Genomic DNA, 21,735 nt, shown 5'->3' with positions numbered 1-21,735 from the left:
TGCACCAAAGTTGACGCGACCGGTTGACTAACCCCACCTACTGCGGAACTTTGTGTGATGACCGGTCCCCACGCGTCTCACCCCTGAAATTCTGATCACCATGTGCCTGAACTCGCTCCACTGTGTCAGTTACATCTCCACGGACACTGCAACCGACAGCACAAGACAGCTGTCTCGCACCCAATCATCAAACGGGTATCCCGATGCATACAGTACATGACTCTACAGACAAGTGACAAAAGCCCCGACGCCAGGCTCTCTGCGGTCTACCTGGAAGGCTGCGATGCAATGTGGCGATGTGGATGTGGCAGTGTGGATGTGGCGGTGGAGTGCCAATCCGTGCGGAGCGCGTCTCCCCTCTTCTAGCTCTAGTCGAACGTGATCTTCGTCGCGGCGGGCGCGTCAGTCGTGTCTTTGAACCATGCACCATAGGCTCCGTGCTCCTGATTCTCTGTCAGCGTTCGCTCGTCATTGCGCGCGGCTGTAACTCACCTTCTTCTTGATGGTGGATGGGAAGCGGTCCATCTCCTTGGGGATCTCGGCACCGGCGTCACGGAGGACGCGCATAAACTCGCCAGCAAGCGACTTCTCGTGGTTCTCGCCCGTGAAGAACGTTACTGCCCGTCCGGTCTTGCCCGCACGGCCTGTCCGGCCGCAGCGGTGGACAAAGTCCTCAGTAGTAAGCGGGAACGTGACGTTGATGACGAGGGCGACGTCGGGAATGTCGAGGCCACGCGCGGCAACATCAGTCGCAACGAGGACGTTGACCGAGCCATCCTTGAACGCGTCGAGGGCCTTGAAGCGAGCGTCCTGACCCATGTCGCCGTGCAGCGCGCCGACCTTGAAGTTGGCGCGACGGATTGTGTACTCAAGACGCTGCGCCTCCTTCTTGTACAGCCCGAACACGAGGACACGCGCACCGGGGTTGCTCTTCTGGTGCTGGCGGAGGTGGTAAAGAAGGCGCTGGTCCTTGTCACGCGGGTTGTCGAAGACCTCGACGACCTGCGTGATGCGCTTGTTGGCCGAAAGCTCGTCAGACCCCACCGTAACCTTGACAGGGCTGGTGAGGAACGAGGACGCCAGGCGGCGCACAGACTCGGGCCATGTCGCAGAGAACATGACGGTCTGACGCTTGGGGTGGTTGGGGGTGTGGGCGATGATGCGGCGAATGTCCTGCTCGAAACCCTGGTCGAGCATACGGTCCGCCTCGTCAAGGACGAGGTACGAGATCGATGAGAGATCGAGATCTCCCGAGTCCGCGAGGTCCAGGGTGCGGCCCGGGGTACCAACAACGATGCGCGTACCCTCCGCGCGGATGTCGCGGATCTGGTCGTGCTTGCCCACACCACCGAAAAGCGCGACAGCCTTGATGCCAGCCTCCTTGCCAAGCTTGACGAGAGTGTCGAAGCTCTGCTGTGCGAGCTCACGGGTAGGTGCAAGCACGAGCATGGCGAGCTTGCCCTTGCCGTTCTTGCCCGGCTTGGGGAGCGACGAGAGATGTTGAATGCCCGGCACACCAAACGCCAGCGTCTTGCCCGAGCCGGTCTCGGCGATACCGACAACATCACGCTTCGCAAGAAGCGCGGGCCACGAGACGGCCTGGATTGGCGTCGGCTTGGGGAACGCCTTCAAGAACGCGACAATGGCGGGGGTGACAGGGAGGGTGGACATGTCGAGGTGGGGTGGGAAGAGGGCAGGCTCGAGGGTGATGTTCTGCTCCGCCAGGTACGCCTTGTCGGCCGCCGTGAAGTCCGTGGGGACGGGCGCGGACGCCTCAGTAGTCTCGGCGGCGGCGGCGGCGGCGGCGGCGGCGGCGGCTGCCTTGAGCTTCTTGAGCTGCTTCTTCGACAGCGGAGCGGCCTCGCCCTCGGCGGGGGTCTGGAGAGCCGTCTCGGCGGGGGTAGATGCGCCAGTGGCGAGCGCTGGGGTCGACTCGCCCGACTTGTCCTTCTTCTGCTTCTTCTCCTTCTTCTCCTTCTTCTTGCTCTCCTCTCCGTCGTCCTCACGCGACCGCTTCTTGTCCTTCTTGGGGATCTCCTCGCCAGCCTCGGTGGCAGCGGCAGCCTTAGCGGCCTTGCGGGCACGCTTGGCCTCCTTCTGAGCGCGGCGCTCTTCCTTGCTGAGCTTGACTTCTGTTTCGACAGACATTTTGAGTGATGGATAGATGGAGAATGGGTGGCAGATTGTGACTGTTGTTATGGGGCATGCATATGGAGGCAAAGATTTTCCCGTGCCTGACCTTCAATATTACGACCGGTGGAAGCCGCTCCTACCCCGCTCCTCCGAAGCCGCTCCTACGCACGATCAGAACACCGCGAAGGTCGTCTGGCCTTCTTGCAGCCGCGTCATGGCACAGATAGATGCCAACGGCACTCGCGACCTCTGATTATGATCACTGGGCGCTCCCCAAGGTTCCCCAACATATCACCAGCTGCCACCGATTTCGTGAGCTTCAATTCCTTCTCAATATCTCTCAATACCTCTCCGCCTCTACGTTGCAACGCGCGCCACCGGGAGCGCCAAAAGATCAGTCGTACACGGCTGAAGAATGTCATGACGCCGGGCTACAGCCTACACCCCCGTCATCTACCCATCCCGAGTCCCAGGACAAGATTACTCGTCGCCCTCGACAATGACGGTCTCGAGGCCCTTGAACGAAGTGACACCCTCAACGACCGACGCGACAACGTAGAGCTTCTCCTTGGCGCCCTCGTCGTCGTTACGCTTGCGCTCGAGGCGCACGCGAACACGGCGGGGGGGCGAGCGGACACCGCGGGCCCAGAGAGCCTGGTTGAGAGCGGGGGAGATGCGGACGTCCTTGACACCCATGGCCTTCTGGGCGAACTCGGTGACCGACTTGACGGCCTTGGGGGCCTTCTTCTTGAAGCCGAGGTCGTGCACACGCTTGTGCAGGTTGATGGTGTACTCGCGGGTGACGACGTCCTGGAGCGCCGAGCGCTGCTTGCGGGTCTGGGGTTAGCACCTGTTACATGGGCAGTATGTCGATGTCGGACGGGGAGGTGCAAGGGACGTCGCATGGGATGTCGAAGGGGAGAGGATCGCGGCTCGAGTTGGCAGGCATTGCGGATTGCGCGTGGGCGCAGCGAGCTGGAAACGGGAAGCATGAGCGTAGGAGTAAGGCGGCGCGATGACAGTCATGAGAAGAGTGTGCGAGCCGTCGTCAACAGATCGGACACGGTTACACAGCTCTCCGCAGACCTTCAACTCGCCGCCCAGTCCCGTTCTGTGGTCTCCACGCTCGCGCACCACACGTCTCTCTGCGCCGATGCGCATGCTGTCGTCTGCGCACGCTCGCGCACACTCGCGCACACTCGCACACACCCGCGCGCGCTTCTCCCCGCGGTCCCCGACCTCCAACTCCAGCCAGACTTCGTCCCTCAGACGTCTCTCCGCGACTTCGACGCGCGCGAACGAACCTTCTGGGTGGGCGCCTGTCGTCAGCACGTCTCCTACATCATCTGCGCGCGAGCACATCGCTTCCTCCGCCGATGGCACTGCGCGCACCAGCGCACTCACCATTTTTGAGACTGGTTCGACTTGACGGATGGTGTGCACGCCGCCCGATCAACGCCAACCTCAGCGGGGAAGGGTGCACGGGAGCAAAGCACAGGCACGAAGGGGGTGTTGCCTGTCGGCGTTAAGACTTGCACGATTTGTCGGGAGCAAAATGAGACCGGTCTAATAGCCGAATTATCCGGTCTAAGCTGCCGAGACCGCCTGATGTCTCCGCTCCGTGGCTGCCTTCTGTGCCGAACCTCCCAAATGAGACATGTAGCACCGAGAATACCCCACACACACATCATGCAGCGCAGTGCTGCACCATGAAGTCTGCTTCTCCAGTATCAGTAGGTCCATGTGCATCGGCGTGCAGCACACTACCACCGGGGTCGCGCATATGTCCGCTCTCCCGGCTGGGTAGAATGGCGCAGTCTCCCGCATCGTGCCTCTCGGCGCAGTCGCAACGGAACAGATAGGCGGCATTCCGCACAGTAGTGCATAGTTACAACGAGCACGAAACAGGCACAACCGAGACTAATCCCCTGAGCGCTCATCGCGAGTAGTGTGACTCGCGCCCATTATCGACTGCGGAATTGATCGCGGAGCTGCGGAGTGGCTTGGCGGCATCGGCGTGCATTCCCAAGCATCGATGTGGGCGCCCGTCTTTATCTAATGCTTCGAAGAGTCTCTTCTCTACATCATCTGATGTGGAGTGCCGAGCGCAACTCCTCTTCCGCAACCCCACACCCCGCCGCCTCCACATGGCAATGTGGCGTTTACCACTGCCACCACGCGTGCGGCCTTTGCGCATTTCGCAACGCGTCCGTGTTGTCGGGCTCGCAGCCGTGCTTGCGGTCACACTCGTTGCTTCCGTCCATGTTCTGTCTGCTGCGGGAACCACGACGACCGCATCTTCTGCGCGTGTTGCAAGTCAGCCAGCATTTCTGGCAGGCTTCGGCGAAGAGTGCCGTGGCTGGATTCCCACGGATCCTACTACCGATCACTTGTGCCCCGGCGCGTCGGAACGCCTCCGGGAGGTGCAGACGTTCTTGCAGGAACCTGTGCTCGATTACGGCGAAGAAGTGTACACCGCTGCGCGACGACTGGAAGCGTGTGCACTCGGTCTCGTGGAGTGCCCGGAACGGCCGCTCGTTGTTAGCCTGTGGCCTGCATCAGAGCAGCAGCCAACGTTCTTCGCCGAGGTGGAACGACGAGCTGAGCTTGCCTGGCACGACGACATCGTGAGACCTCCGGTGTTCGCGCTGACTTCAGCACGAGGGAGTTGAACTGTTCAACTATGTCTTTGTTCCAACAGCGGACCGAGCGAAGACACTGCATCTCGTGAAGGCTCTGCGTGCCAGCATTCACCAAGTTTGGATGGGCGAGATCGCCGCTATCGAGTGCATGCAGAATCCCCGCTGCATCGCTGACGACTACGTCGCGGCCTCAGTCCCCGCCATGGTCCCGAATATCACAGAGGTTCCCGACACCGAGAAAGGGCCGGTTGATCTGTGGCGCCTCATGGTGACAAGTTGGGTGAGTTCCTGATACTACAATCGCTGGCAGATGCACATTTGCCCATTTCCTTCCGCTTTTGAGAATGGAACTCACGTCAGCACGGCGTACGGCCAAGTCGGGCCCAGTCGCCGGGGCACGATCTCACACGCGACTGGGGTGTGGCAACCCAAGGTGGCGAGGAGCACTGGAGCATTCATCCCATCGGGCGGTGGCACACCATCTCGTGAGCCTCCCGAAGAATATACTGATGAAGACCGTACCCGTTTCCCGACCACGCCTGGGTGCCCTTTACGCACGCGCGGGCATGCGATCCTTCGACGTTCACGATCACGCGGAAGCCGAAGCGTCTGGGAACTCAAATTGCGGAGCGCACGGTATTGATACTCGGCGACGCGACGGACCTGGAGAACGCAGAAGTTGACTGGGCAGGGGTGTGGCGCTTTCTGCACGACCGCGGGTTAAACGCCACCTTCACCATCCCCTCGTCCACGCCACTCTCACACAAATGGCTAACCGCCTTTCCCGCCGATCCAGAAGCGTATCCCGAGCTGCTGGGCGAAGCCGATGCTCTCCTCGGCATCGGCACCCCACATCTTGCGACGACACCCTACATAGCTATGTGCCGTGGCACGCCGGCGGTGTTTCCTACTTTTCGAAATATTGGGAGTCTGGGATTTCCCATGGGCTGGGAACGCTACGACCCGAGCTGGATGCAACACGGGCAGTACTACGTAGACGAGCCTGAACCGCAAGGGTTCAAGTATCCAGCGGGCGACATGGAGCTGCTCGCGTATGAGCTGTGGAAGGCGCTGAGTAGCGAAAGGAGTCCACAGTGCGCATATTCCGTAATCTCTGTTGACGGCAGTACACCGCGCCAGTTCGGGCCCCTTGGGTTGTATGAGAGCCTCGAGGCAATGTTGCACTTCGACTACGAGGGCGAGTACAACCAACAGCGAAGCGTCCGTGGCGGGCCCATTGGGCTCGCGGAAGATCTCCGCGTCAACTGCTGGAAGCAGGGATGGTGTCGCAAGGACGGGCAGTTGGGAGGGACGCGATGACAGAGCACGCAGCGATATGGGAGTGACTCAGAGACCTACAGATCCAAGACTTATGAAACGATGACACAGATTCTCCGGATTTATCGTGCACCCACACAAATGACATGGACCGCCAGAATATTGCACATACAGGAAAAATGTCTAATCAACGTCTACAGGGTCATGAGGGACATAAGGCGGAACTCGTGGCCGCCACTGGGGTCGTCGGTGGACTGGATGATCTCGCAGTTGAGAGTATGCTTGCCCTCTGTCAAGCCATGCCAGGTTGTCGACTGGCCGATGTTCATTTTATTGGTCCACCGACCATTGGAGATCTTCGCGGTTCCCTTGTCGTCGTCGATCCAGCAGTTAAGCTGGCCGAGGGGGAACTCCCAACTGCGCAGGTAGTATAGATTGGCGGTACCGAGCACAGTGGTGAACTCGAAGGTAAGGCTGGCGCCCACCTCTTCGGCAATGAGGTACTTTTTGTCCTTCCACGCCCAGGCCCTCCAGCCGTTCTGCTTGATGGGCGCCAGCGGATACTCGTCTGAGTTGGTGGCAATGCAAAATGGCTGTAGCTTGGGGAAGTCGCGGTCGATAGCGTACTTGTCCTGCAGTCGGACGCGTGGCACAGGTTCGACGGGGTAGAGATCCTCAGGGGTGGCGCGGGGACGGCGATGCTCGATGCGGTCCATCTCGCACAGCTGGCTCTCAATGTAAGCGGTCATAAGCTCGCCAGTGACAGTGTGCAGAGGCTTGGCGAAGTGGCGCAGGTCGGCGTTGGAGAGATCATCCTCGATCGGCTTGAAGTTCATGCTGGCGAACCACTCGGTAAGTAGGGTATGGTTCTGGAGCGCAAGCGGAAGCAGAGCGTTCCGCGCGCTCACAACAGGCAGGTCGTAAAACTGCGCATTGCCGAAGTTCAAGTCGCCGCCCATGCTTATCCGCTCGAAGCTGAGGGCGAAAGAGTTCACCACGAGCACGGCAGGCTGAGAAGGCAGCTCGAGCAGCGAGCGGACGAGATTCTCAAAGTGCTGAACGTAGTTGAGGCCGAAGGGGTCATTGATCGCGAGTTCGACAATGACCAAGTCTACGTCGCGATTCAGATGCAATGCCGAACAATAGGAGAAGTAGTCGGACCCACGCGCTGGCTGCGCCCCATTCCAATAGACGTTGCGCTTGCCGCCCTTCTCCACTCGGCCCTCCGCGGCGGGTTCGGCGGCGGGGAATTGCGAGTCGAGGTGGTCGAAGAGCACCCGGTGCATGATGTGTGCCTCATCCTCTTTGGATCGGTGCATGCCGTGCCCTGCTGAGACTGATCCGCCGAGCACACCCATGGAGAACGGCTCGCCGGCGCGCATCTTCGCCAGCACCCGTCGCAAGCGGTGGTTCGAGCCTGCGGTCAGCTGCTGCCCTTCAGTAGCGGTACGCACCGGAATAAGCTACGCTGCGGCGCAGCGCTGCATCACCGAATGTCGCAGCTAACCGACGTCCAGTGGGGCCCGCGTCGCTTATCCCACACTCGAACACCGGCTCGGGAGGCGTGCTGGGCACCTGTACCAGCTCGTTTCCTACGACTGGCTCGTTCCACTCAAGCCGCGTCTCGGAACGGTGGAAGGCAGGGGCCACGAAGAAGAGAGTGTATATCGGGGCGGCGAGGAGGAGGACGTTGAGGAGCAGCGAAAGCCGCAGGGCAACGCGGCGGTCCATCGTGGGCTGGAGTCCGGAGGGGTGACGATAAGGTATCGGGAATCGATAGAGGGGGAGCCAGATGAATGTCGAGACAGCCCCAACCTCGACGTTTAAAGAGATGAAACAACGACAAGACTAGATGAGATACACGTCGCGTCAGAGCTGATTAGCATCTCTCGCTGGCCGCAGGGAACCTCGCCGCATCTCGAGGCTCATCAAACACTGCTGCTCAACTACCCGTCTTCGCCGGCATCCTTCATGGGGCGTCCCTCACCAGCCTCATAGCCCGACCCCGTGCCGTCGCGGGGTATCGTCACATTGCCCGCCACCCGTCTTGCTGTCCCCTGAGGCCGCACTTCATGCGATTGAGGGAGTGGGAGAGTGTGCCAGCACATATCGAGGTGGAGAGCCTTGGTGTACCGGTGAAAGAATTGTCCAGGGATAAGAAGGGTAAGAGCAATTGAGTGGTAAGTGAGACCGATTAACCCGTCAGCCATTGGACTGGGCCTGGATCTTGTACGCGGTGCTTGAGGGGGAGACCAGGAGGCACGGCAGTGCCGTAAAGTCCACAATTCAGCAAGGAACAGCGTTGATTTCAGGCCGGGGGCATGACTTGCTTGTCTGCGCGTTAGAAGGACTGATGTACTCGATGCACCTTCGGCAAGTATTCTGTCGCGATTTTCTGGATACATACCACGTATACTGATGCCTCGCCAACGAGAGCTAGCCACTAATTCTCAATAGCGTCGCTGCCAAAGGTGTTAGAACAAGGTTTTCAAGGTTTCGGGTGGAAGGAGAAGGGCAGGACCGCGCAGCCCGCCACCCTGAGATGACAAGAGGTTCCCGTCCCCTGATCGAGAGAAGTCGTACTGAGTACCACCCCTTCAGCTAACGAAAGGCAAGCAGATCTGGAACGTTGACTTGTGCGTCTCTGAAACGGAGGGCCAGTATAACAACAGCCAGGACGCTTGCAAACCGTATTTGAGGTGGAAGCCGGAGTGTCGAGCAGACGAGTATTGTATATTGTGGAAAAGCTTTGACGTTGGTGACATTGTGCCTTGTCGGGACTGGGAACGTCGGGTCCAGACAAGCTCACCCTCTACCGCTTCCAGGCTCTCGGGTCACGTCTGCTTCCGCTATCAGTAAGACAAGCCCATACATACACTCTAAGATTTACACGCTCAGTACAGAGATGAGGCGGAACTCTTTCCCTCCTCCTGGGTGCGCCGTCTGGTCCAGCAGGACGCACGTGAGCTCGTGCTCGCCGGGGGCGAGCCCCTCGGCGAGCACCTTGGCTCTCCCGACATTGACACCAGGACGCAAGTTCTCGTGTCCGTCAAAGCGCCTCTTCTGCCCGCCGTCCACGCTGCAGTCTACGCTGCCGAGCCCGAACGTGCCCGAGGTGAGGTAGTGTAGCTCGACGCGGCCAAGCGAAGTGCGGAACTTGACGCTGATGGACGCACCAGGCTTATCAGCAATCATGTATTTCTGGAGTTAGCGGGAACGGATGGCCGGAGGGATCTCGGAATCGCAGGTATGGCTCCACTCGGGATGCGCGGGGAGATCACTACAAACATCATTGAAGTAGCCGCGGCTGTCAGGCTCGCTTGTGCTGGTGAGGTCGTGACGTTTAAGGAGGAGCCTTCTCTGTGGCCGATCCGACGCAGCAGCAAACTCCAGCGCACTTTCAAGTCATTGGATCACTCACCTTGCTAGGAACATCGGGGTGGAACCACTCGCGCCAACCATCGCTTTTGGAGGGCACAAGCTTGTTCTTCTCCGCGTTCATCGTGAAGCAGTTCGGCTTGAGCTTCGGCATCGTCTTGCCTGCCTCGAATCGTTGGTTAAACCCTTGCCTCGGCAACCGGGGAAGCGGGTAAAGCTCGTCCACGCGCGAGTGACCGGCAGCGCGCTCGATGCGGTCCATCTCACACAACTGCATGTCGATATACGCCGAGGTGAGGTTGCCCGCGATCCGGTGGCCGCGCTCGCAGACATGGCGCAGGTCATACACCTCGAGCTCGTCGCGGACCTCCTTGCGGTCCTTGCAGAAGAGGTCTTTGATCGCTTCTGGGTCCTCCAGGATCTGCGGCAGGAAAATGTTGCGCAGGTTGATCGTCGGAATGTCGTAGTACTCGGCCGTGCCGAGGTGCATGTCGCCGCCAGTCGCGATGTTCTCGAAAATCAACCCGAAAGCGCTGAGGTGAGCGTGGCCATATCGCAACGTACTGGATGTTGATGATCGCCGGCTGTCCGGGGAGGTCGAGAAGCGAGCGCACAAGCTGCTCGTAGTGCTCGGCAAACTCCAGTTTCCGGTGGTCGTTGATAGCTGTCGTTGGCGGGAACTCACGGCCCGCGTCATCGCCAACTCACCTTGCTCAATGAGCACCAAGTCGACATCGTCCGGGATGCTCTCGCCGAAGCAGTATCTAGAGTAAGCTCGTTCCTGACAAACTCTCCAACGCCGACGTACTGGAAGTAATCGGTACCTGTGGCACCGAGCGCGCCGTTGGTGATCCCGTTCCGCCCCTCCGCCTTTGCCGACTCGCCCTCGATCTTAGGCTCTCCTTTGCCAGGAAACTTTGCGTTAAGGTGGTCGAATACGATCCGGTGCATGTTTCTGGGGTCGACGTTCGGGTGGTGCGAGAAGATAGAGTACCCCTTGGACACTGGGTAAGCACGACCTAACGGTAGATGAGGAACTCACCAGACCCGCCGACGACAGCGACGTTGAATGGCTTGCCGGAGCGAAGACGGGCGAGCATGCGTCGCAGCCGCGCGTTCTCACCGCGATACCCGAGGCCGCGGATGGCGTTGTTTGGCCTAGGGGTCAGCAATCGAATGAAGCTGTGTGCGTCGGGGTACTCACCCGAGCTCTTCACATAGTGCCGGATTGACAGCGCAGAGCGAGCACTCGCCCCCCTCCATGCCGGGGATGTAGGGTGGCAGGACGGCAGCTGGCGTTTGAGATTCCGAAGCGCCCACCTCGGTCACGGTGAACGACATGTCCGCGACGTAGTCGATCGCTGGTGGTGAGAGGTACTGGTGCACGAAGAGCACGGCGGCGCCGATGTTGAGAAGCACGCTGAGCCGCAGCCACCAGCGCAGACGGAAGCGGCTGCCGCTTAGCGCCCCGAGCTTGGGACTGCCAGGCGAGCGGCCATCATAGAGGGTGATGTCGGAGCTGGGACTCGCTGAGCGCGGAGACGTGCCCATGGTGATGTGATGAATGCCAAAAGATACATCCAGCCAAGATATGCAGCCTGATCCGCCGGACAGAGGCAGACGCGAGGGCCCAATGCTCAACCGTCCGGAACCTCCAAGGTGTGGCCGAGGCAAGAGTGCGGAGAACAGGGCGGCCATGAGACTGGCTTGGCTCTGGCCATTGTCCAGGCGGAAGGTCACGAGAGGCGCTGGCCTGTGCTTTGCCTAACGGCAGGGACTTTACGCAAGACAAGGCATTCCGCCCGAGGCCTCGATTACGCATAGAGCTGTACGTATACCTTATACCGGGGTTGGCTGCAGAATGTCCGGCCATGGTTCGTAGTCTGCAAATCAGACGGTAAGCACCACGGGCATTCCAAGCACGTCTTGGTTCTGTGAAGCTAACGTTTCATTGCAGGGCGGCGCCGCAATTGAGTCTGCGACTTTAAACCCCGCCACTGCAACCTTATTGAGATCAGGAGGGCACAGGAAGAATATCCTGGCGCTTCCAGATGCCAGTGAGGAGTTTAGGAGTTTAGCCTCGAGACGCCACCGGACACATGTCCAGCAAACGTCACGCTCAAGTTTGTTTTGTCGGCAACTAATAACTCGCCCCGCCTCCGGATCGCCATGTTGTCGAGTTGTTTCATGCTTCCCGCCCCCTGCGTGCGGTCTTGAACGTCGACGCAGGTTGCGGGACAGCGGGTCATATGGGCCTAACTAGCAAGCCCGTCTCGTTATGGGACGACGACGGGCGGTGCCTTGCAAAAGTGCGTGCCTAGCCAAGAACATGAACAGTAGGAGCAGCGCCGTCCAAGCTCCGCATGCATCCCGCACCGTCCCAATGCCGATGAGTCGATGGCACTGACAGCCGCTCACCCGTCATGCGGGCTGCACACCCATCGTTCGGCACCCTCACATTATCACTCAGGAGCAAGATGCGGAACGCATGCAACGCAAGGGGGCCCGGGTAGGGTGCAGCTGGAACAAGGGGAAAACAGCCATGATGTCAACAAATGCAGATTGTCAGGTGTTATCACTCTACGCTGTTAGAATTACACATTCTTGCCACGCAGGTGGAGAGGCTCGGCAGGCTCGTCCATGGCAAGATACTGCCACTCGGTGGCATTCTTGTAGTGGTCGGCGACGTAGGCACGGGCCTCAGCGTGCCAGTCGGTCTCGACGAACTTGCGGACGCGCTCGACAACGGCCTCGAAGCGCATGTGAGGCGCTGTCGTCAGCTCATGTGTCACGCCTTCAAACCGCCCTGCCACTTCCAGCTCCTCTCCCGCAACGCCCCTCGACCTGATTAACAGTTGCGTCTCCACGTACACTGTCCTCCTTCGGAGGCCCAGGTCCTCCCTGGTGCTCCCCTGGTCCCGGTAACCTTCATCATTGACTCACGTATGTATCGGGGAATCGGTGTGTCGGCGGCGCGCTGTAGCGCGTCCCGGAGCCCGTCCTGATCGTGCCCGCGTACGTGGTATACATACGGCTCTTCCGTGAACCGCAGTGCGTCCTGCTGCGTTGCCCACTTGCTCCGGTCGTCCGGGTGCTCGGTGTCCCACGAGTAGATGGGGTTAATGAAGGGCACGCCCATGCACAGCGCATAGTATGGCGACGGCGAGAGCATCGGATGCCCGATGCCGAGCAGGGCCTTTGAGCGCGCCAGAATCTCGGTCCACTCGCGCTGTGCCTTCATGCCCACGGTTTCCACGCCGGCCGCGTCAATCTTGTCGCCCGCGTTGTCGGCTGTCGAGATGAACACGAACGGCACCTCCTCGCCCTTGTCGTTGCGCGTGGGCCTGACGGCGTCCCGCGCCGGGCCGAGGAGGCCGTGGAAGTAGTTATGCTTCTCCTCAAAGTATTCCGCGTGCTTTGCAAGGATAAGGGCGCGGTGCTCCCGGTCAGTAAACGTCGGGTACATGTCACAGCGTTTTTCGATCGAGTATCCTGCGTGGGTCAGCGCTCAGTCACTTCCATTATAGCTCGGCAGAAGTCAGGTGCAGACGCCAAGGCGAGCGGACGAGTTTGGTGCCACTTTGTTGGCAGCTGGTCGCGGGAGCGCCGGCACCCTGATTCATTCTTCTTGACCGGGAATCGACAGTGTCCTTCCACGACACCACAGATCCTCAGCGGGACAAAGCCACCGCGTGAGTGCCACTGCGCCCTGCTTATCTCGGCCGGCCGCCTCAAACTCACCGAGATATGTGTGCCCAGGCTTGTCGCCACGGAAAGCATCATAGTCCTCCGGTGACAACATCCACTTTCCGCCGAGAGGCACTGTGGTGTCGGCCCAGAAGAAGAACTGGAAACTTTTCCAGTGCGGGATGCCGTGCGGAAAGTTTTCGCTCTGAATGCACGCATGCGTCCCAGTCTGCCAAGGGCTCGGCTGCTTCTCCTCCTTGTCCATTTCGAGGTAGTTGCTCTCGTTGCGCCGAATGCAACGCCCCCACTCGGCCTGCTCCCACAACACAGCGGTGACCATCTCGGGGATGGACTGGTAGATGAACAGCGTGTCCATACTGCCCCAGGCGTAGAGGATCGTGTAGTTGAGGTGATGGAAAGCCGAGATCATGCTGCGCGCCCACACCTCCTCGCCTCCGTTCGCGCCGGCTTCGGAGCGCCCGAAGTGGTAGCTCGAAAGGAGGAGAACCTTGCGCTCGCTCCCCGTGCACGTATTCGTTTCGAGACAGGAAGCTAGGCGGTCCAGCGCATCCCAGTTATCGTGCCGCGAAATGCGTTCGCCCGAGCTGCAGTCAGGATCGCGAAGGTGCGAGGGAGGGGCTCACGCTTCAGGATAGCGCTCCTGCAGAAGGCCGTTGAGGACGCGCACGCGCACAGCAACGTCGAGGTGTGGGTTCTTAGTATACGAGAGTTTGCCAGCGATCGTCTCGCGCGCCGCAGGGTGGACCGCGAGGCCAGCGAGGAAGCATGCCGCCGCGATGGCCAGCATGAGCGGCCACCGGCCCAGGTGACTGGCGTCAGCTTGCACTGAGAGCCTGCTGTGCGCCCACCACCGGAAATGTGGCTTGCGCCTCTCGAAGCGCCCGCGCTCAATGTCGGCGCCCAGCAGCGGCGCGGAAGCCTCGCCGTCGTTACTGCTTCTGCTGACGGTCATTGTCCAGTTGCCAGCACCGGGAGTGACGATGCCGAGTGAGCATCAAAAGCGACGGCGACCACGGTTGATACGGAGGGCGTCGCCAGGGCGGGCGAATCCAAACATCGTCGCCCCGTCGACAGCGGAGAGCGAGCGTGGGAGCATGAGAGAGGACTGGGAGCTGTGTTGGAGCGTTCATAGACTGGGCACCGGTGCCTATGAGACTTCACATGCCCCTGCCCCATACATGAGTTCTGGCCCCCGCCTTTGGCTCGACGCGTTGGAGTCACTCAGAATCTCATACCTCGCAACCGCCTCCCACCTCGCAACGGGTGGGCCTGGGACCTGCGACTCTTGTTGTCACACTCCTCCCGTGGCCCCGTGCTAGGTCGCATTACAGTAACTGCTGATAGAAGACATGATGGAGCGTGCGGCACGAAAACGCGTCCCCCTTGCGTATCGCACAGATCAATGGCCCAGGCCTGGCTGCTGATATCAAACATGGATCTGCAGAGAAGCATATCAACCCTGTCTACCATCACTACCCCGCGATTCTCCTTCAATGTCAACAATCTTTTGCATCCCTCGTGCAGTACACCGCCGGCCTCGCAATGGCATGCAGTGAAACCGCCAATCGTTGCCCCATGTCTAGTCATTGCAGTGCGACGCCTGAGCTGAACGTACATCTTACCCGGGAGTGCCTGCAGATGCCACTCCGAATTGACCGGAGCGTGCTGCTCCAGTAGTTTAACGGGATGGGAGTGGCAGGTGATCACCAGAGGCTGGCGGAGAGGCTACCTGGCCTGCAGCCAGCAGAGTCCCCGAGACCAGCTTCTGTACACAAGCTCAGCTCTTCTAGCCTTGACGTATCGCTGACCGCGAATGGAGGTCTGAGCTCAGAGACTCTTGGGCACGTGGAACAAACTGTCCACCTAAGTGTCGACATTCACCTCAGTTGTAGCCGCTGCCATATCCCTGCGGGCTCTCAAGCATGCGTTGACCCCATGATCGCCGCGAAACGCGATATCCGCTGACGAGGTAGTCATCCGTGCATCACAGGACCATTGCACGGGAACGACTTGAGCCTGGTTAGACCAGGCCGAGCTCAGCTAAAAGTGAGAACGGTACGCAGTGGTGATGGAGATCAGGTGGTCAGGCGCACAATCATGCTCGCCTGCCTGCTATATTCTAGAACAAGAGCCATGACAACAATCTAGAAATGTGCGACAGCGCCCTTTACGCCCATGACCCCCCAGTGTGCTATTACCCCGCACCCATCCTCCTCTGAATTACGATTACGACGGACATAGATTGTGTGATTACCCTGCTTTCCGAGAGACATCCATCAATTAATGCCACGTCATGATTGATATTCACCGTCGCTTATCCGCCAATCAAGTGACGGCATGCTGTGGATTTTGGAGTCCGCGGTCCCCCGACATTCTCCCCCGCCATCCACCCGGCCTGACTTTCTGCCAACTTGCTGCGACTTGTGCTTCATTCGTTGTAAAACATTCAAAATGGCTGCTCCTATCGGTGAGTGCGACGAGTGCAATCTGGGTGCGATCGCTTGGACGCCCGCACAGCAGGCAAGTGGACCCCGCACGTCCGCGTTGAGAGCCGCTCGCACCGTATGTTTGTGTGTGGAGTACATTACTACCTGCCTCTTGTCAGGCAGGCGGCCCCGCGCGTCTCCAACCTCCTTGCTTTTGCCATTCGCATCTGCAATACCGATGAAGCCGTCCGAGGACCCTCCATGGATCCCCTACCCCTGCATCGAAAGCTGACCCCAGCCCTCCTCTCCGTCTACGACAAGGACGGCCTGCTGCCCTTCGCCAAGTCGCTCAAGGAGCTCGGCTTCCGCCTGCTCGGCTCGGGCGGCACCGCGCGCCTGATCCGCGAGAACGGTCTCGAGATCGAGGACGTGAGCTCGATCACTAACGCGCCCGAGATGCTCGGCGGCCGCGTCAAGACCCTCCACCCTGCGGTGCACGGCGGCATCCTCGCTCGGTCGATCGAGAGCGACGAGAAGGACCTCGCTGAGAACGGCATCAGCAAGATCACCATGGTTGTCTGCAACCTTTACCCCTTCGTGCTGCAGACGGCCAAGCCCGACTGCACGCTTGCGGGCGCCATCGAGGAGATCGACATCGGCGGCGTGACCCTTCTCCGCGCCGCGGCCAAGAACCACGAGCGCACCGCCATCGTCTGCAGCCCCTCGGACTACGACGCCGTTATTGCCGAGTGGAAGGCCAAGGGCGAGGTCTCGGCTGAGACCCGCCGCGGCCTTGCCCTCAAGGCGTTCGAGGCCACCAAGAGCTACGACGAGGCCATTGCCGACTACTTCCGCAAGATGTACGCGTCGACCGACTCGGACCCCGCCCTCAAGGCCGCCGCTGGCGTCGAGTACCAGCGCATCCCCCTGCGTTATGGTGCCAACCCGCACCAGAAGCCCGCCCAGGCTTTCGTCGAGACCGGCGAGATGCCCGTCAAGGGTAAGTTGGGCTCACCAAGGCCTCACGTCACGGCATACAGTTGCTCACCTCAGCTCTCTGCGGCTCGCCCGGCTACATCAACCTCCTTGACGCGCTCAACTCGTGGGCGCTCGTCAAGGAGCTCTCGGAGGGTCTCGGTCTCCCTGCCGCTGCCTCGTTCAAGCACGTCTCGCCTGCCGGTGCCGCCGTCGGTGTCCCCCTCTCGGAGGTTGAGGCCAAGGTCTTCGGCGTCGACGACCTCAAGGACCTCTCGCCCCTTGCCACCGCCTACGCCCGTGCCCGTGGTGCGGACCGCATGTCGTCGTTTGGCGACTTCCTCGCCCTCTCGCACCCTTGCGACGTCCCCACGGCCAAGATCATCAGCCGCGAGGTGTCGGACGGTGTCATCGCCCCTGGCTACGAGCCTGAGGCCCTCGAGATCCTCAAGAAGAAGAAGGGCGGCAAGTACTGCGTGCTCCAGATGGACCCCAACTATGTGCCTGGGGACGTTGAGACGCGTCACGTCTACGGCGTGTCGGTGCAGCAGAAGCGCAACGACGCCAAGATCGATGCATCGCTCTTCACCAACCTCGTGTCGCAGAACAAGGACCTGCCCAAGAACGCCGTGACCGACCTCATCGTCGCCACCCTCGCCCTCAAGTACACCCAGTCCAACTCGGTGTGCTACGCCCTCAACGGCGCCGTCATCGGCCTCGGTGCCGGCCAGCAGTCGCGCATCCACTGCACCCGCCTTGCTGGCGACAAGGCCGACAACTGGTGGCTGCGCCACCACCCGCGCGTCCTCGCTCTTCCCTTCAAGAAGGGCACGAAGCGCGCGGACAAGTCGAACGCCATCGACCTCTTCGTCACGGGCGAGGCGTTCGTCGCGTCGCCTTCGGAGCGCGCACAGTGGGAGTCGCTCTTCGACGAGGTGCCGAAGCCTCTCACCGACGACGAGAAGAAGGAGCACTTCGCCCAGTTCAAGGACGTCGCGATCGCCTCGGACGCCTTCTTCCCCTTCCCGGACAACGTGCACCGCGCCCGCCGCTCCGGCGCCCAGTACATTGGCGCGCCCTCGGGCTCGATTATGGACGCCGAGTGCGTCAAGACTGCCGACGAGTACGGCATGGTGTACGCCCACACCAACCTGCGTCTTGTAAGTAGCCCCATGTTCCGCGAGCGAGCAGGCCCGGAGAGACACGCTGACACCAGTTCCACCACTAAACGCAAATGTAATGATGTAGGAGCTAGCATATGGCATTGATATGGACTGTGAAGCGGGGTGGGCAAAGACCTGTAGCGGACACCCCGCCAGGGGTTGCCGATGAACGCAGCCGAGCTACGCGAGCCCTCAGACCAAACGCGAGCTGACCGGCCGCCCGCCACGTCGGGCGAAGCGCGAAGCACCCGACCCGCTCCGCTCCACATGGGCGCCTCGCACGTGCCACCCGACGCCTTGTGACGGCCTCCTCCAGGGACCTCGCTCCCGATCAACACACCCACAATCCCCACATTTCCGCCTCGAGGAACAGTGGCGCGCCAGTGTGGCGTTCCTGTGTCTGCCCTCCGCTTCCATCTCCTCTGGTTCCAACGTTCCAACGTGCATACTCCAACGTGCCAAACCAACGCCGCAATTCCACATGACACATCGCCGTCTCATCTCATTCCGTTCATGCGGCGGCGTATGCAAGCCGCATTCCTCGTCTGCCTCGGCTATTGCAGGGCCGGTTCCGCTCGCCCAACTTCCTCGCCCCATCGTGACAAAAGCGGAAAAGGAGGGGTGCAGGAGGAAGAGCGGAAAAGGAGAGGCGTAATGTCTCGCCTGTTATTAAGGCGGTGGCATGCACTGCCCTGGTATTTACTGCAGCTGCGGGAAGGGGGTTAGATGAGGGGAAAAGACGAGAGGATATGCGGGGGGGGGACTGTAGGAAGGGGTAGGGGGCTGCGGAATGCCATATGAATTGCTCAACCCCGGAATCCCCCTCCCGCCCCCACTCATTCATCTAATTAGGACATCTATGAGCATGCATATTTGGACATTGGACCATAGAGATACGAGGCTACGCCGGTTGATGATACGAGGCTCGACGACGTTTCCTGCCGCGGCAGCACACTGTTCCACATAGTTCATTTCAGTCATTAGCTCTCGGCGCGGGCCAGATTAGCACTAAGCTCCACTCTTGGCATTGTGGAGCAGAAGACGCGCATAGTTTCGAGGAGCTCACCTCCCATGAATTTTGTAGTGGGATACATGCGTCAAGGCATTTATTTCGCACCAGCCGCCGTACTACGTGTGTCACCAAAGAACTATCTTTGTACAAATTGTGGGGGACCAGAAAAAAGCATTACTGAGGTCCAGACAAGTTGGTTATGCCTTGCAAGGGAGCCGTAGAGCCTACTGCGGCATCATCCCCGCTTCCCACGAGGGGATGGTGAGCACATTGGACCAAGTCCACTGCGAGGTAGCGCCAGCAGCACTTGTAGAAGGAAGAGGAACCATGGGGTTCACAAACACAGACAGCTCAGGCCAACTGCCATCCGGAAAAGCCTGCAAGGACTGGCATAAGCGTAAAGAGCAATCAGCAGGGCTTCGCCTCACGTACCGTATTCGGTGAGAGCTCGTCATCGCGGCGATCAAACTTCTCCGCCAGCCGAACATAGAATCGTCCAATAAGCGGCATGGTCCGCTGCCCTCCGGGCAGCGCCCCGTACCTTTGCGCAACCTCTGCTATCTGGAGCATGATCGCCGAGCAGCGCCCACGTTCATCTTGCGTGAAGTTCTTACGCGCCTGCTGTTAGAGAGCAAAGTGTCATGTGCGATCCACTCACAAGGTTAAGCATGATGCCGGGTACACACACTTGGCTGATAATGAGGTCAGAGCAAAAGATAATGTCCGTCGTCCGTTTGAACACCTCCAGGAAGCCATTGCACTTCTCAATAATCCAGGTTGATGTTGAGGTCGGTGCGAATTTCTGGAGCCACCCCACTGTGCGAACCTTGAGGAGTGCCACGTCGGTCATCAGCTGGCAAAGCCCCACGTAAGGGTTCTCCCTCAGTGCCGGGTGGTTGCGGAAAAGGTTTAAGTGCTCCTCCAAGCGCTGGTTTACTTGATTAAAGGACTCCATCGTATACTTCACTGGTGTTCCCTCGATCAAAAAGCGGGGGTGACCGCCGCACGAGGAGTGGGCCTCCCACAAGCTTGGGTGAGCGGGGGTTGAAACAAGCGGCATACCCAGCATTGAACGCCAAGAAAAAATCGCCATGCACATTTAAATGGCGATGGGACTCCGCCCAGCGATTAACTTGATCAGCTGTGGGCATGGGCGAAAATTGAGCTGGTGGGAGCTGTAAGGCGTATGAGAGCGCAATGTCATGACCTGTGGTAAGACTGGTCCCAACCAACCACACACCGAAACACCCTATTATCATCAGCGCAGCCCCTAGCGGAAGTGACTCACATTGAACCGTACGCTCGATGTCCACCTTGCGGCGCTGCTCATTTGAGTTTTTTGGGCTCTCACTCGCGTTGGGCGAAGTGGCAATACGGGCCAGTCTGAGTTCCTGGACAAGACGCACGGCCATGCCCATCTTCTGGTACGCCGTACGATCATTGGGATGCTTCCAATTTACAAGCACCAATATCGCCTGGATAAGGCTCAGGTCGTAATAACCGCTAGAGATCATGCGATTGATGTGCTCGTCAGCAAGCTTGCGCAGTGAGTCGGCCAGCTCTGGGCGCATGAACAGAGCAGCAGCTGACAGAACTGCGGTGAACAGTACTGGAGACTGGCGCACCCGTTCGAGGGTGTGATAATACGGGTCGAACAAGGACGAGCTGGGAGCGACTCGTGTAATGAAGCTGAGCACGAGTGAGCTCTACCCCAAGCCAAGGAGACATTGTCAGACTCACAGCGCAAACAAATTCCGAGCGTACGTCTCAGTCATGTATCCCATCTCGATCGGATTGGAGTATGTCTCCGACAAAGCTTCGGCGCTAACCGGGGGTGCGTCTTCGTCGGCGTTTCGGCCATGGAAAGCGGCCTGTGGCCCATCTATTATTTGAAGTGGGGGACTCAAGTAGTCTTCGAATGTGGCGGAATTCTTGCCGGGGAGAAGACCGTACTGCGCCAAGGGGGAAGGTCGAGTATCAGAACCACTGGACAGGGAGTACAGGTCCGGAGAGTGTTTGCTGATAGGCATCGGTGCATGTCGAGGTTGACCCCAATCCCCCGCCTTGTTGTCGAGCATGTCGGGAATGAACATACCACCCTCGCTAACAGCATTGCCGTTGGTATTGTTGCCGTTGTTGATGGTGTTGGTGTTGTATGCCGCGGCGGCCTCCCACTTAACGCGGGATAGGGGAATGCCGTTGTGAGGGTGGAATCTGTCATGCTGGTTAGACGACCCATTCGTCCGACGGGCCGAGGGCGGCGAGTTGTTTTCATCACTGTTTCTTCTGGAGCACGTTAGCCGCATGATACGATAGCGCTAGTCAGACGCAAAGACGTACCTTGCTCGCCGGGCCCGCGAGTACTCGCACACCAGGTTGAGCCTTGCACAGCGCGAGCAACGCGACTGGGGGTCGGTATTATCGCCATCGGGCAAGCACCTTGTCTAGATGTCAGACGGAAGGCGGAGGGAGGGTGGGTGCATTAGGTGATGTCAGGCCCAGCTTACCTTGAGGCCACGACAAATAGTACAACTTTGGGAAGCATCAGCATACCGCCACCCAGAAGCGCCATCATGAACGAACTCACGCTTTGCGCGGGCGACGGATGGGCACCTTTTTGAAGCCAAAGGCGACGCCCAGACCGTTGTGGTGTGGCTCCATGTTGAGTACGCTTGAGAGTGAATATGCAACCCAGGAGATGAGAGGAGGAGGTTGAGGTGGCCAAACGAATGGTAGTGTGTGGGGAGTGGGCTGAGCGTGAAGAGTGAGAGAAGGGGAAGTGTTAAAATGACGGATGTGCCAGTTCACTTATTTGTGCCGGCCGACGGTCTCTCATAGCTTTCCTTCCTCATCTGTCATCTTTCGGAGGCCTTGGCAGACCCACACAGAATGAGAGGGAAGGATAACCACGGGACAGCGCACCAGCTGCGGAACCAAGGTGAGACAAGTGCTCAGCGAGATGAAATTCAGGTGGGGAGGATCCTGGGGTTCAGTCGGGCAGTGAAGTTCCCCGCCAAATG

The 21,735-nt window shown here is 59.6% G+C and overlaps 8 protein-coding genes across 8 annotated transcripts; 2 read left to right on the top strand and 6 right to left on the bottom strand.

Annotated features, from left to right (window-relative positions):
• Nucleotides 1–368: 368 nt before the first annotated feature.
• COLE_03393 (uncharacterized protein) lies at nt 369–2,148 on the bottom strand (the record flags this gene model as incomplete). Its single annotated transcript, XM_018421242.2, has 2 exons — nt 369–443; nt 493–2,148. The coding sequence occupies 2 exons, from the start codon at nt 2,146–2,148 to the stop codon at nt 369–371; spliced, it is 1,731 nt and encodes a 576-aa protein (XP_018280576.1).
• A 2,132-nt stretch (nt 2,149–4,280) lies between these two features.
• Nucleotides 4,281–6,095, top strand: COLE_03392 (uncharacterized protein; the record flags this gene model as incomplete). Its single annotated transcript, XM_018426492.2, has 5 exons — nt 4,281–4,760; nt 4,792–5,055; nt 5,136–5,260; nt 5,291–5,869; nt 5,903–6,095. The coding sequence occupies 5 exons, from the start codon at nt 4,281–4,283 to the stop codon at nt 6,093–6,095; spliced, it is 1,641 nt and encodes a 546-aa protein (XP_018280578.1).
• Nucleotides 6,096–6,247: 152 nt separating this feature from the next.
• COLE_03391 (uncharacterized protein) lies at nt 6,248–7,784 on the bottom strand (the record flags this gene model as incomplete). Its single annotated transcript, XM_018421243.2, has 2 exons — nt 6,248–7,470; nt 7,508–7,784. The coding sequence occupies 2 exons, from the start codon at nt 7,782–7,784 to the stop codon at nt 6,248–6,250; spliced, it is 1,500 nt and encodes a 499-aa protein (XP_018280579.1).
• Nucleotides 7,785–8,939: 1,155 nt separating this feature from the next.
• Nucleotides 8,940–10,772, bottom strand: COLE_03390 (uncharacterized protein; the record flags this gene model as incomplete). Its single annotated transcript, XM_018422529.2, has 7 exons — nt 8,940–9,254; nt 9,475–9,964; nt 9,996–10,095; nt 10,140–10,195; nt 10,240–10,435; nt 10,474–10,589; nt 10,636–10,772. The coding sequence occupies 7 exons, from the start codon at nt 10,770–10,772 to the stop codon at nt 8,940–8,942; spliced, it is 1,410 nt and encodes a 469-aa protein (XP_018280580.1).
• Nucleotides 10,773–12,025: 1,253 nt separating this feature from the next.
• COLE_03389 (uncharacterized protein) lies at nt 12,026–13,926 on the bottom strand (the record flags this gene model as incomplete). The annotated part of the gene is made up of 4 exons (XM_018420748.2): nt 12,026–12,201; nt 12,375–12,923; nt 13,173–13,723; nt 13,763–13,926. 4 exons carry the CDS (start codon nt 13,924–13,926, stop codon nt 12,026–12,028), a joined length of 1,440 nt encoding a protein of 479 aa, XP_018280581.1.
• A 1,900-nt stretch (nt 13,927–15,826) lies between these two features.
• On the top strand, nt 15,827–17,808 carry COLE_03388 (uncharacterized protein; the record flags this gene model as incomplete). The annotated part of the gene is made up of 2 exons (XM_065626285.1): nt 15,827–16,565; nt 16,619–17,808. The coding sequence occupies 2 exons, from the start codon at nt 15,827–15,829 to the stop codon at nt 17,806–17,808; spliced, it is 1,929 nt and encodes a 642-aa protein (XP_065482366.1).
• Nucleotides 17,809–18,214: 406 nt separating this feature from the next.
• On the bottom strand, nt 18,215–18,547 carry COLE_03387 (uncharacterized protein; the record flags this gene model as incomplete). The annotated part of the gene is made up of 1 exon (XM_018425288.2): nt 18,215–18,547. The coding sequence occupies one exon, from the start codon at nt 18,545–18,547 to the stop codon at nt 18,215–18,217; it is 333 nt and encodes a 110-aa protein (XP_018280583.1).
• Nucleotides 18,548–19,656: 1,109 nt separating this feature from the next.
• On the bottom strand, nt 19,657–20,808 carry COLE_03386 (uncharacterized protein; the record flags this gene model as incomplete). Its single annotated transcript, XM_018425335.2, has 3 exons — nt 19,657–19,964; nt 20,004–20,404; nt 20,456–20,808. The coding sequence occupies 3 exons, from the start codon at nt 20,806–20,808 to the stop codon at nt 19,657–19,659; spliced, it is 1,062 nt and encodes a 353-aa protein (XP_018280584.1).
• Between the last annotated feature and the right edge of the window lie 927 nt (nt 20,809–21,735).

The sequence above is a fragment of the Cutaneotrichosporon oleaginosum genome (genome assembly GCF_008065305.1).
Source record: "Cutaneotrichosporon oleaginosum strain ATCC 20508 chromosome Unknown ATCC20508_contig03, whole genome shotgun sequence".
Taxonomy (NCBI): domain Eukaryota; kingdom Fungi; phylum Basidiomycota; class Tremellomycetes; order Trichosporonales; family Trichosporonaceae; genus Cutaneotrichosporon; species Cutaneotrichosporon oleaginosum.
This window is presented reverse-complemented; position numbering and strand designations above follow the sequence as displayed.